Here is a 14,530-nt window from a genome sequence, read left to right on the forward strand (position 1 = left end):
AGGAGGTAGTACTTCACAAAGCAAAAGAACATGACTACATCAGACTACACAGAATATAAAGCACACAAACAGGAAATTTGAAGAGTGTGGTGCTGGAAAAGCACGGCTGGTCAGGCAGCACCTGAGAAGCATTAGAATTAACGTATCAAGCATAAGCCCTTCATCATTCCTGATGAAGGGTTTATGCTCAAAACATCGACTCTCCTGCTTGCCAGATGCTGCCTGACTGGCTTTGCTTTTCCAGCACCGCACTCTTTAACGCTAATGTCCAGCATCTGCAGGCCTCACTTTCTCCTAAACAGGAAATTTGGCTCAACCAGTCAAATCAGAAGGCCATTGAAAGCTACTCTGTCTATGTTGTATCATTCTTCAAGATTTCCCAGGACAAGAGTCACTTTCTGTACAACTGTCACATCTGCTGCAGACACAATGCACCTTTACCTTAAGCTATGTGAAGCCCAGTTTTAAGCAGTGCAGATTAGTTTTAAGTGACAAAACCATTATAATACAGGCCTTCATCAGTAATTAATTCTGACTGATGGAGAATTCATTGAAATAAGCTGACAGCATAAAGTTGGTATTCTACCTACATTACAATCAATGTGCAGGGTTTAATTGCACTCTGGGGGTATCAAATTTGCTACATCTATTCAGGGGTCCTCATTTAATATTCACTCCATGTCTTCTTTCCTGCTGTCTTCAAATACTTGGCTTTCACTGTTTAAAGTTCTGCATGTGTCGGCAAACCTCAACACCTCACCTCAATGGCCATTCTTTGCATTAAGTTTCGACAGATATTTGACTGCATAAAAGCTGGAGACTGAGAGCTTTCTAAAAGAAATGATTTATTGTGATGAAGAAATAAAAAAAGTTAAAAATCACACAACACCAGGTTATAGTCCAACAGGTTGAATTGGAAGCACTAGCTTTCGGAGCGCCGCTCCTTCATCAGGTGGTTGTGGAGGACACAATTGTAAGACACAGAATTTATAGCAAAAGTTTACAGTGAGATGTAACTGAAATTATACGTTGAAAAATACCTGGATTGTTTGTTGAGTCTTTCATCTGTTCGAATACCATGATAGTTTCACTTCTTTCATGGGTAAATCACAAAACCTTTTTTTTAAAAGTTGCATTTTCAGGTTAACTGTAACAATTGGTGTCAGCCAGATAATATATTGAAGGTGTTAGCCCCCCCGTGTTCCCTGTCTGTGCCTTAATGTTTAGACTGATTCTAATCTAAAAAGTGAGATAACAGAGTCTTACATGAATTCATGCAGTTTTTGAGCAAAGTACAATATAATTCAGCAAGTACAAATGATCCCACTTCCTCCAGACGAAAGGGGTAGTCATGGGCACACACATGGGCCCCAGCTATGCCTGTCTTTTTGTCAGCTACGTGGAACAGTCCATCTTCCATAGTTTTACCGGCACCACTCCCCACCTTTAACTCCATTACATTGATGACTGCATCGGTGCAACCCTGTGCTCCCACGAGGCGGTTGAACAGTTCATCGACTTCACCAACACATTCCACCCTGATCTTAAATTCACCTGGACCATCTCAGACACCTCCCTCCCCTTCCTGGACCTCTCCATTTCCATCAACGGGAACTGACTCAACACTGATATCTTCTACAAACCTATCAACACCCACAGCTATCTGGATTACACCGCCTCTAACCCTACCTCCTGCAAAGATGCTATCCTTTATTCCCAATTCCTCCGCCTCTGCTGCATCTGCTCCCAGGAGGACCAGTTCCACCACAGAACGCACCAGATGGCCTCCTTTAAAGACCGCAATTTCCCCTCCCACATAGTTGATGATGTCTTCCAGCACATCTCAACTATTTCCCACACCTCCACCTTTGAATCCCACCCCTCCAACTGCAACAAGGACAGAACCCACGCCCGCCCCCCCACCCCACCTCCCAAGTCGTCACCTTCAACACCACCAACTTTCGTATACATCGCATCATCCTCCGCTATTTCTGCCACCTACAAATGGACCCCACCTCTATCCACTTTCCATATAGACTGTTCCTTCCGGGACTGTCTCATCAGGTTCACGCCCCCTAACAACCCACCCTCCCCTCCCAGCATCTTCCCCTGCCACTACAGGAATTGCAAAACCTGCACCCACATCTCCCGTCTCACCTCATTCCAAGGCCCCAAAGGAGCCTTTCACATCCATAAAAGTTTCACCTGCACATCCACATGGCATTAACTGTATCCCTTGATCCCGATGCCGTCTCCTTTACATTGGGGAGACAGGATGACTACTCACAGAGCACTTCTGAGAACAACTCTGGGACACCCGCATCAACCAAACCCACTGCCCTGTGGCCGAACACTTCAATTCCCCCTCCCACTCTGCCAAGGATATACAGGTCCTGAGCCTCCTCCATTGACACGCCCGACCACCCGACACCCGGAGGAAGAATGCCTCATCTTCTGCCTCGGGACCCTCCAACTCCATGGAATCAATGCGGATTTCACCAGTTTCCTCAATTCCTGTTCCCCCATCTTTTCCCAGTTCCAACCTTTCAGCTCAGCACCGCCCTCATGACCTGTCCTATCTGTCCATCTTCCTTCTCACCAATCCGCTCGATCCTCCCCTCTGACCTGTCACCTTTACCCCCACCTCCATCCATTTATCGCACTCTCAGCTACCTTTACCTCAGCCCCATCCCCCTCCCATTTATCTCTCCATCCCCGAGTGAAGGGCATTTGCCCGAAACATCGAGTCTCCTGTTCCTCGGATGCTGCCTGACCTGCTGTGCTTTTCCAGCACCACACTCTCAACACAGCTGATTGAGTCCACCCTGCCATTCACTGAAATCCTGGCTAATCTAATAAATCATCAATTTAAGATTACTTTGTGTTTCACATGCCAGTGAGGCTAGGAATAGAACATATTACAGTTAAATACATGGCTAAATAGCTGGTGTAGGGGGGGTAGGTTGGAGTATGTGGACCATTGGTCTGTCTTCTGGGGCTGGTGGGACCTAAATTGGAAAATGTCCTAATGAAGCAGAATAATCATATCACAACATCAAACATTCATACTAACCCAATTACTTTTTTGAAACAATATCATAAGTAGAAAGAGCTCCTAATTAGTGGCAAAATGGAGGATTTTCAAAACAGTATTGAGTTTCTTTTGGTAAGAGGCAGCCGAATCTTAGAGTAATTGTACCAATTCTACTTTATAAACATCTCAAGGTCACTGTTGGTGATATTAGTAGATCAAATTTTAAAAATGCTTCTATGTTGTCATCAAGACTTAATTCCACGAGAGAATTAAAGGAATGTCACTTAACCAGGTTTTATGTTTACTGACTAGTATTAAAAATAGCCATATTCTTAGGCTTATAAGAATTGTTAACAGAACACAGAATAGAAAACAATGATTTTTCATGGTTCTATAGGTTGTATAGTATTTCATAACTCATTTTGACTTTAACAAACCAAATTAAGTAAACTTTTCTCACACATGGAATAAGATGAGTATTACATAATTACCTACTCTACAATATTCATCTGTTTTGTTTTTCATATGACATTATATTACCTCATAGGAGGCATTTGAAGGCAATCAAATACCAAGATGGAACTTCAGAGGCTTTTACAATTCCTTTATAATGGTCTTTCGAATTTTATGTGGAGAATGGATTGAACCATTGTATGATTGTATGCGCTGCTCAAAGATGTACTTTTGTCTACCACTGTTCTTGCTTACATACATAGCTGGAAACTTTCTGGTAAGAACACTTAATGTGTCGATTCAGATTATATCAAACCTGCTGTCTTTTCCCATGATATTTTTAAGACATTAGTATTTACAAAAAAGGAATGCTTGCCAAAAACGCAGAATACAATGTTTTATATATACACAATATATCAGTATGTTAAGCTACAACTAACTATAGATCTGATTTTTAAATTCTAATTAAAGGTATAGAATTTAAGATTTAACATGAATACTATTCATATCTTATTCTTCTATATTCATTAATATAATCTACAGTCACATTTAAAATTTATAATTGTTTTGCATATTTTTGCAAAATGTTGCAATCAACACAGCAACTGTACTTCATTGTGGCTAAAGAACTGCAGGGAGCTTTTCTAATACAACAATTTTATTTATTTAGTGCCCTTTAATGTAACAGGAAAGCTCAATGGTGCTTTGTTATGAAGTAAAATTTGAGATCATAAACACGTTTTCAGACAGATGGTCAAAAGCATAGCTGAAGAGATAAGTACGAAAGAGTATCTTAAAGCAGTGGTGCCCAACTGTTTTGCAATGGTGGGCCACATAGGCAAGAGCATAACCTTACAAGGGCTACAAAAATATAATTGGGAAAATTACACATAATTGGAAAAGCTTTAAAAATACTCAATTTTTAATGTCCATCTGTTTGAGCTCAGGTCAATGAATGTTTAAGGTATTAGTGGATTTCTTTTTGTTCCCCTATGTATATGACCATTTCTTTAAAATAATTTGATTGTTAAGACAGCTATAACAATGTATTTTACAGCATATACAAAAGTAAAAAGTATCTGCCTGATTAAAATTTGACATCAAAGAGATTTTGGGGCAGATGGTCAAAAACTTTAAAACTTGACCAAATGAGTCACCAAGGAGCAATAGCCAAATGAATCAATGGGAATCAGGAGGAGACTTCTCCGCTAGTTAGAGATATAGCTGCCATAAGTAAGATGGTTGTAATTGTCGGAGGTCAGTTATCTCAGCTCCATGACATCTCTGCAGGAGTTCCTCAGTGTAGTATCCTTGGCACAACCATTTTCACCTGCTTCAATAACACTCCCTTCATCATTAGGTCAGAAGTAGGGAGGTTTGCTGATGATTCCACAATGTTTAGCATCATTCATGACTCCTCAGAAACAAAAGTAGTTCATATCCAAATGCAGCAATGCTTGAACATTATCCATATTTGTGCTAACAAGTGGCAAGTAAAATTTGTACCATACAAATGGCAGGCAATGACCATCATCAACAACAAAGAATGTAACCATTGTCCCTTGACATTTTGTGGCATTACTATCACTGAAGCCTCCACTATCAAAATCCTTGGGATTACCATAAACTAGAAACTGAACAGGGATAGCCATATAAATACAAGGCTACATGAGCAGGTCACAGGCTAGGAATCCTACAGTGAGTAACTCCCAGCCTAACTCTACAAAACTGTCCACCATCTGTCAAGGCATAGTCAAGAGTGTGATAGAATACATTCCATTTGCCCAGATGTGTGCAGTGGCTCAGTGGTTAGCACAGCTGCCCCACAGCACCAGGTTCCCAGGTTCAATTCTAGCCTCGGGCAACTGTCTGTGTGGAGTTTGCACATTCTCCCTACGTCTGCATGGGTTTCCTCCGGGTGCTTCGGTTTCCTCCCACAATCCAAAAATGTGCAGGTTAGGTGAATTGGCCATGCTAAATTGCCCGTAGTGTTAGGTGAAGGGGTAAAATGTAGGGGAATGGGTCTGGCTGGGTTGTGCTTCGGAGGGTCGGTGTGGACTTGTTGGGCCGAAGGGCCTGTTCTCACACTGTAAGTAATCTAATCTAATCTAAAAAAAAGGGTTGATACCATCCAAGACAAAAATAACCCATTGTCATCACATCCACTCTCTGCACCACTGATGCGCATAAGTAGAAAGTCCTTCTTAATTAGTGACAAAATGGAGGATTTTTAAAGCAGTATTGAATTTCTTCCAGTGAGAGGCAACTGACTCTTAGAGTAATTGTAGCAATAGCAGCAGTGTGTACCACCAACAAGGTGCACTGCAAAAATTCACCACGGTTCCTTAGATACCATCTTTCTTATCGATGAATGCTTCCATCTTGAAAGACAAGGGCAGCAGATACATGGGAACACCACCACTTACAAGTTCCCCTCCAAGCTTCTCAACTTCCTGATTTGGAAATATATTGCCATTCCTTCAGTGTCACTACATCAAAATCCTTAATTCCCTCCTTAAGAGTATTGTGGGTCTACGTTCAGAACATGGACTGCAGCAGTTCAAGGAGGAAGCTCACCACCACCTTCTCATGGACAACAATAAATATTAGCAACACCCATCTCCCACAAGTGAATATTAAAAAAAAACTTATCTGCATCCACTCTGTCTATCTCTTTAAGTATTTGTATCTTTCAACGATAACATCTCACATTTGTCAAAATTCTAGAGAGTACAGCATCAGTTTTCACAATCTGTCTTCATTGGACAATCTCACTATCTGGGAACAAGTCTGTTGAAATTTTGTTGAAAGTCTTCTCTTGCAATAGTATTCTTCCTGAGAAAAGGTGACTAAAACTGCACATAGTATTCCAATCTAACTAAGCTCCTATACAATGAAGTAAGACTTCACCACTCCTATGTGCAAAACTTCTTGCAATAAAGGCTAACATTCTGTTAACTTTCTCATAGCTTGCTGTATCTGCATTACTAACCTTCAGTAATGTACTGACAAAAACCATCCAGTTCCCTTTGTACATCCAAATTTTCCAATGTCTTACCAGTTAAGAAATACTATGCATATCTATTCCTTCTACCAAAGTGGATAGTGACACATTTTGTATTTTATGTTGCCCACTCATCAAGCTTGTCCAAACCCTTGTGAAGTCACTTTACACCTTCCTCACAACAAAACATTCTGATTGTATTTCCCACAAATTTGAAAACATTACATTTTGTTCCCATATCAAATTCATATATTTATAGCGAACAACTGAAGCCCAATTGCTATTCCTTGAGGGCTGCTCCCTCATTACAGAAAGACAACTAGTGGTGGTTTAAACTGAGAGTCACCTTGCTTCAGGTGGGTCCTTATGGTGATCTCAGTTGGTCCAAGATTCAAGTTTATGTTGTTGGCATCATACTGCATGGAAAACCAGCTATGTAGCCAACTCAGTTAACTGACCCCAACTGACTCTGCCTTTACACTCGCATTCATCTCAGCCAAACCACTTGTTGCAGTTGTGTAGAGCACAGCCTTGCAAAGGCTGTGATTCACATTCAGTAACATGTTGCACAAGTCCCCAGCCCTGTCCATGCATGGGAACTTTATCTTAAGGAAACAGCAACTGGAAGGATTGCATTGTATAAATGCTCAATCGCATTCAGGGGCTTGCATAAAGGAGTTGTCATTCCATGGATGGACAAGGTGATCTTTGGCTCACACCAGCCATCTTTGGAAGGCATATGGTCCTTCAAATAAAGGAAGAACCTACAAGTCATATACAAAAAAAACTGGCATTATGGAATGATCCAGGATGTCTGGAGCAGATTTCCAAAATGCCAATATTTTTTATAACTTTTCAAAATATGGTCACCATAATATCAGATGAGTTGAACATCAGCCAAGTGAAAGTATTTATGATTAACAAAGACAGTTGTGCTCACCAATACTGTATATAGTCTTTAGTGTCCTTGGAATGCTTCAGCAGATGTCACAGTTCACAGCAAATGACAGTGTTCTGGGATCATTCTAATTTGGTCATGGCATGTGTTGCTCTTATTTAGAGGACATTCCATCTAGAAGACCAAAGGGTGTGGGTTTTCAGCATTTTTTCCACATTGTGAGTGGACCTTTGGCTGGATATTCTACATATAACTGTTCCACATCTTGTGGAGGCTGCTGCTGGTCCTGGGCTCCCAGACACATGTGTTCCTCATCACTTTCTGTGCTGTTCATCGTGCTGAGGCCATAGAGATGATTATAGCTGCTGTGCCTGGATTCATTGATGATACCTTCAATCAGCCTGTGGCAGATTATTGGAAACAAAGCAACTCCTTATCAATTTGATCAGTCAGTAGTCGCAGTAAATACAAGTGACAGTTTACCGTGGTTCATGGAGGCCTCTGCCAAAAAGGACAATAGGATGCAATTACATGGATCTTCAACATAACAGACCTCATTCAAATGTAGTCTGCATAAGCCACATCATGTATACGTAGCAGGAAATTGCGAGTAATATAGGACCACCAACACCTTCTCATAACATCCCCCCACATCACTCAAAGAGCACATTGTGAAATACTGACAGTTCAATTGTCACGAAAGCATCTCTGGTACTTTATGCAGCCTGAGATCTTGGAATGTGTTTGTGAATTGTGGAATCAAGGCTTTGCAACTTCAAAGCTTGCTTGAAATATTTCTGTTTCACAGAGATTACTGGAATGGTTTGTAATGATCAATGTCATGATCAAGATTACTTCTGGCCAGGATTTCTATTTCACATTGATGGTCACTGCCTAAGGTACACATGCAGTATTTTGCAATCATGAATGTCTTTGACCTGAACTGTGTAAGTTCCTGATTAATGCAATTCCACTTGGACGGTTTCACATCTCACAAAAGTACAGCCTCCTCCCTTAGACAAAAAAAACCTGTTTGGCTGATGAACATCATCCAATTGGCTAGAAAGGCAGTGCACCATAAAGATGGACTATTGGCCAATGATTTAATGACTGAAACATGGAGGTTATATCTCCAGAAAGAGATTTAATTAACGTTAACAATTTTAATCCCTGCCCTCAACATTGTTTCGAAGAAGTTAATTTGCTAAAAAGCCAAGCAAATGATTAAGTATTAGTGATATGATTTATCTATTCCATTTATGAAAGCTCAGCCATGCAACATTTAACTGAATGGTGGATGCACAAGAGTTACTTAGAATAAAGCATTGCATATTATTCATCAATTCCATTGACAAAGAACAGAAATTTAAGTATTATTGTCATTTATTTATATATTGGCCACAGCTGAAGAAGAAAGATTAGATTAAATTAATATCATCAGTTGTTCTTTTGAAATAGCCTGAACTGTTAGTAAGGCATTTTGTGAAATTTTATATCTTTGTCATCACGAACACCAAACTGGTTTTACATTCCTCAATGTTGTTCTGCAGGTGTTAAACTTGTTCTTGGCTCTTCTTCTCAACTTCTTTTCTGGGGATACACTAACTGCAAATAAAAAGGAAGAAAAAACAACTCCATATAAAGATTATATTAAGAGCTTCCTGCTTACGCTATCTTGCCGAAAAAGAAATAAATCATCTTTGGGTAAAATACAGCCAGATGACCAAACAGATACTTCAGAGACAGACAATGCTCACTTTTCTAATGATGTCCCTTTATCAGACTGCAATATGAAACATCAGATGAGTAAGTATCAGAAAGCTTTATATGTCCACATTTAAGCACAAAATAAATTGTACTCTTTTAATTAATCCTTTGTTGTAGAATAAGTATTGCAAATATGTTTAAATATATTTGGTTAAAACCTACTATGGTCTGGGTCTGAGCAAAGTATTAATTTATATGTATTCCTATGTTCACCAATTCAAGAGAAACATTTATCAATACCTCAGTTAAGGTAGCAGAGGAATGCCTCACAAATGTAGCCAACAAAATCACACATAATTCCTAATTTAAAGTTTTTATCCAGTAGGTTCACATTTAGTATATTTCATGTATTCCTGATTGGCACTGAAGAATATGAATGATGAATACCAAAAATCAAAATGTGCAATTTGTGGATATATAGAATAGTAGAGCACAGAAAGAGGCAATTAACCCCATCATGTCAGTTCTGATTCTTTGATAGGGCTATCCAAATAATCCCAATCCTTGTTTTCTCCCTTGGCTTTGAACTTTCCCCTTCAAACATTCATCCAATACTCTCTTGAAGGTTACTGCTTTTACCACACATTCAGTACATTCCAGATCACAACAACTCACTGTTTGAAAAAAAAATGTTCCCACACTATGTTCTCTGCCTCATCCCATCTGGATCATAAAATGTAGATCTTTTCTCCATTATCCCGTTGTCCTATATTCTCAATTTGGCTGTTGCATGTTATTAACATAGCTCCAAGAGTCTGAACTTGTATGTATTATTAATAACATCTGCAACTTCCCATTTGAAGATACAGATAAAATCAATTTTAAAATGAATGTTACCAGTAGAGAAATGGCAGATGGAATTTAATCTAAATGAGGTGATGCATTTTGGAAGGTCTAATGCAGGAAAGAAGTATACAACAAATAGCAGAACTCTTAGCAGCATTAACATGCAGAGGAATCTAGGCATACAGGTCCACAGTTGGCTGAAAGTGGCAACACAAGTGCATAAGATGGTCGAGAAGATGTATGGCATACTTGCCTTCTTTGGTTGGGACATAGCGTATAAAAATTGGCAAGTCATGTTGCAGTTGTACAGAACTTTAGTTTGGCCACATTTTCAATATTGTGTACAGTTCTGCTTGCCACACTACCAGAAGGATGAGGAGGCTTTGGAGAGAGTACAGAAAATGTTTGCCAGGATGTTGGTTTATTTGGAGGGTATTAGCTATGAGGAAAGATTGAACAAACTAGGTTTGTTTTCTCTCGAATTTCAGAGACTGAGGAGCAATCTGATCAAAGATTTCAAAATTATAATAAGTATGGATAGAATGGATTTTCAGAGACTTTTTGCCAGGATAAAAATATCTATTCCTAGAGAACATAGGTTTAAGGTAAAAGGGAAAATTTCTAAGGGATAGAAAGTATTTTTTTACATAGAGGGTGGTAAATGGCTGAAATGCACTTCTAAAGGAGTTAGTAAAAGCAGATACAACAGCAATATTTAAGAATCATCTTGACAGGACATAAGTAGGCAGGGAATAGAAGGATATGCACATGTAGAGGCAAAAGGATTTAGTTTAGAGCCAAAGGACCTGTTCCTGATCTGTACTGTTCTTTGTTCCATGTTAATATAAACACTATAACCCCATTTACTTTGAATAATCATGCATCTCTTAAAGTTAACATACAGCACAGCAAATTTGATTGAATTTTTAGCAAGATGAAATAAAAAGATTCACTTGACATCCAGTTTGTGCCTGCATATAAAATAAACTGATCCCTAAAAATATGTTGGACTTCACACAGGTATGCAATCAGCAGTTGTGCGCTTCACACCAAACATCCATTGGGTTTGCTGACTAAAATAACCCTCATTCCACCTATTACAATAAACCTCATTACACCAACTAAAATAACCCTCATTGCACCTACTACAATAACCCTCATTACACCTATTACAATAAATCTCATTGCACCTACTAAAATAACCCTCATTACACCTATTACAATAAACCTCATTACACCAACTAAAATAACCCTCATTACACCTACTAAAATAACCTTCATTATACCTACTATAATAACCCTCATTGCACCTACTACAATAAACCTCATCACATCTACTAAAATAACCTTCATTATACCTACTAAAATGACCCTCATTACACCTACTAAAATGACCCTCATTACACCTACTATAATAACCCTCATTACACCTACTGTAATAACCCTCATTGCACCTACTAAAATAACCCTCATTACATCTACTAAAATGACCATCATTACACCTACTGTAATAACCCTCATTACACCTACTGTAATAACCCTCATTACACCTACTAAAATAACCTTCATTATACCTACTAAAATGACCCTCATTGCACCTACTATAATAACCCTCATTACACCTACTGTAATAAACCTCATTACACCTACTGTAATAACCCTCATTACATCTACTAAAATAACCTTCATTATACCTACTAAAATGACCCTCATTGCACCTACTATAATAACCCTCATTACACCTACTGTAATAACCCTCATTACACATACTGTAATAACCCTCATTACATCTACTAAAATAACCTTCATTATACCTACTAAAATGACCCTCATTGCACCTACTATAATAACCCTCAATTCACCTACTGTAATAACCCTCATTACACCTACTGTAATAACCCTCATTACACCTACAAGAAGTGCCACCTGGCCTTCTGTTGACATGTTCCTTCCCTTTAAATGGGACAAACTGAGTTTTCATTTTGTGCCTTCCACTGATTCATGTCTAACATTGAGGAATTAGCATGTGGGATCACTGATTCAAATCCATAACCTGTGTTTCCAAGAACAGTGTGTTCAATCTGTAATGCATTTTATGTCAATTTTTTTGTACCCACAGTTCTGATGCTGGTACAATCAAAAATCTAAATATAAAGTTTGGAAATTGCTGACCAACTTTAAATTTGCTAGTTTTATACTGGGTGGTTCTTGTGATTTGGGGGACAATGTAGGATGACTTCTGGTAGTAACGGCACTATACAAAAAATAATGTGACATTATTTTCAGCTAAAAGACTTCAAAAATGCATTTAGTTTTTGGAATTTATGAAGACAGATGATTTTTTTAAAAAATGGAATTCTGTTGTACAATTTTAAATCTGCTGATACTTTCTAAATCATCTTTTTTGTTTGAAGTTAACTATTGTTTCTTGTAGGTATGCAAAATGAAATTAACTTGTCAAGGACTGTTGAGTCAACAGCTTCGCCAACACTGTCAAATAGTGCTGAGCTCCCTTCAATGGGCACAAATGAAGTGCCTACCATCAGTGCTATGTGTGATCCAGCCAGTGGTGGACGGAAGTATGAAAATGGATCAGCAGTCTTGATGGTAACACATGAATGTAATTCTATATAATATCTAGTCTTATAGTCACTGAGGCCAAAATGACTTGATGGCAGCTCCAGCAGTGGAGACACGGCAGAACAGAACCTATATTTGTTTTTGCAGTAAGTCACAGTCTACATCTGCAATTGTGAGATTGTCAAAGGGGATTACACCACTTTCCACCCCAATTCATATTTGTAAAGCTCTTTTGAACCAAAGGTAAAAATAAACTTTGGCGTGTTCAGCTTCCAACTGGCAGAAGGTAATGTATTACCTTAGTGTTGAAAATACTTAAAGCCTTTCTAAAATCCCTAAAGTGACCCAGATATCTTGTGTTTTTCTGATGTCTGTAAGTGGTATTCAATAGTGGTCCTAGAGAAACCTCTAACATTCTGGGGGAAAAGAAAGATCCTCCTAAATTCCACACCACTTGATCAGAAAATTGTTGGAATGACAAAACTGAATTATCACAAAGTCAGATTTCATTGCAAGTGCCGCTCGATCTCCGATCATGGCTGAAATTTCAATGTCACAATATTTTAATTCATTTAAGCATTGTGGAAAAAGCCTTTAAAATAAAGTAGACAATACCTTCTGTGTTTCAGATAAGTATTCTAAAATGGAAGTGCAGTTTTTATACAAGCAACTGTGCAGACATTTTACATATTGAGGAATGTAAATTGAGAGAAATGTCTTAACTGCTTATTTGTCAAATTGAAATTTTCTCTTTCAATTGCAATGGTACATAGCCATCTAGAAATATTTATAAGGAACTTAAAATTAAAGAGCTATTAAGATTCATCTATTAATCTGGGCAACTAAAGCGTAAGAATGCTTGTTGTACTTCCTTCTATAAATAATGATATTTTACAAAATAATTCATTCTTTTGTTCATTTATGGGATGCAGACCTTACTGCTATCTAAAGCACACAATAGTTGTCCTGTGAAAATGATCATGAATATTTTTCTGGAACTCTTCGTAATGGTTTGATACAGCTTGGTTACTTGCGGGATCAACTCCCAGTGCAGTAAACAGTTAACTACATTTGTATGAACTGCAGTTACATATAGACCACGTTGGTTGAGTATGGCAGCTTTACTTCTTCAAATTGAATTCAAATTCTCAAATTGCCACGGTGGAATTTCTATCCATGTTCTCTCGAATACTAATCCAATCTGATTATTTAGTTCACTAATATAATCATTTCTCAACCAAATATCTTCTACGTATTACTAAGTTTTATACAGGCAAGGAACAAGTTTTGTTCATGAACTTTAAAACAGTTAGGAACTTGTATAAATTTATCCAATGAGTGCACACAGGATGCACAATGCCAATGTTCTACTCAGTTGCATCTTTACCAATCAAATTCAGCATTTAGGAAACTAGGAGTCTTATAGAAAGTGCAATGGGACACAGACTTGTAATTTAGGATGTGGGCATACCCGTCATTCCAAAACAAGGACAATTATCAGAAATGGTGTTTTAAAGATTATGGGCAAAGGTGCGATCACTGAATGCATAAGAATTAATTTCTAGATGATACATCCAATTTCTGTAGTGTGAAATGCTGTTTACATGTAGAAGGGCATGAGAGAAGTAATAAGCGAGACTGAGATAGGATTTGGAGATTGCAGCAGAGGTTCAAATGGGGATATGAAGCCAGGCAGGGTAGCATTGCTGAGAAGGAGTTAGCAGCTGTGAACCAGATTTTGGTTCAAACCAAGATGCTGTACATTCCTTGAAGCTGAGATCATGGATGGTGGAGCCTTTGTTAGCAAGGACATTGACATTTTATAACAAAGCTGAAGTATTTATCAGTATCTAGATTAGAATGGTGCTGGAAAAGCACAGCAGTTCTGGCAGCATCCGAGGAACAGTAAAATCAACGTTTCGGGCAAAAGCCCTTCATCAGGAATACAGGCAGAGAGCCTGAAGGGTGGAGAGATAAATGAGAGTAGGGTGGGATTGGGGAGAAATTA

General features: G+C 38.6%; 1 protein-coding gene across 1 annotated transcript in view; it reads left to right on the plus strand.

Moving 5' to 3' along the window:
• LOC122554926 (sodium channel protein type 2 subunit alpha-like) overlaps window positions 1-14,530 on the plus strand; it is a 156,227-nt gene that overhangs the window by 42,069 nt on the left and 99,628 nt on the right. Inside the window, exons 12-14 of the mRNA XM_043700332.1 lie at window positions 3,595-3,764; window positions 8,940-9,195; window positions 12,377-12,549. Coding sequence (XP_043556267.1) covers window positions 3,595-3,764; window positions 8,940-9,195; window positions 12,377-12,549 — 599 coding nt within the window. The remainder of the gene's footprint in view (window positions 1-3,594; window positions 3,765-8,939; window positions 9,196-12,376; window positions 12,550-14,530) is intronic.

Source organism: Chiloscyllium plagiosum, chromosome 1 (assembly GCF_004010195.1).
Source record: "Chiloscyllium plagiosum isolate BGI_BamShark_2017 chromosome 1, ASM401019v2, whole genome shotgun sequence".
Taxonomy (NCBI): Eukaryota; Metazoa; Chordata; class Chondrichthyes; order Orectolobiformes; family Hemiscylliidae; genus Chiloscyllium; species Chiloscyllium plagiosum.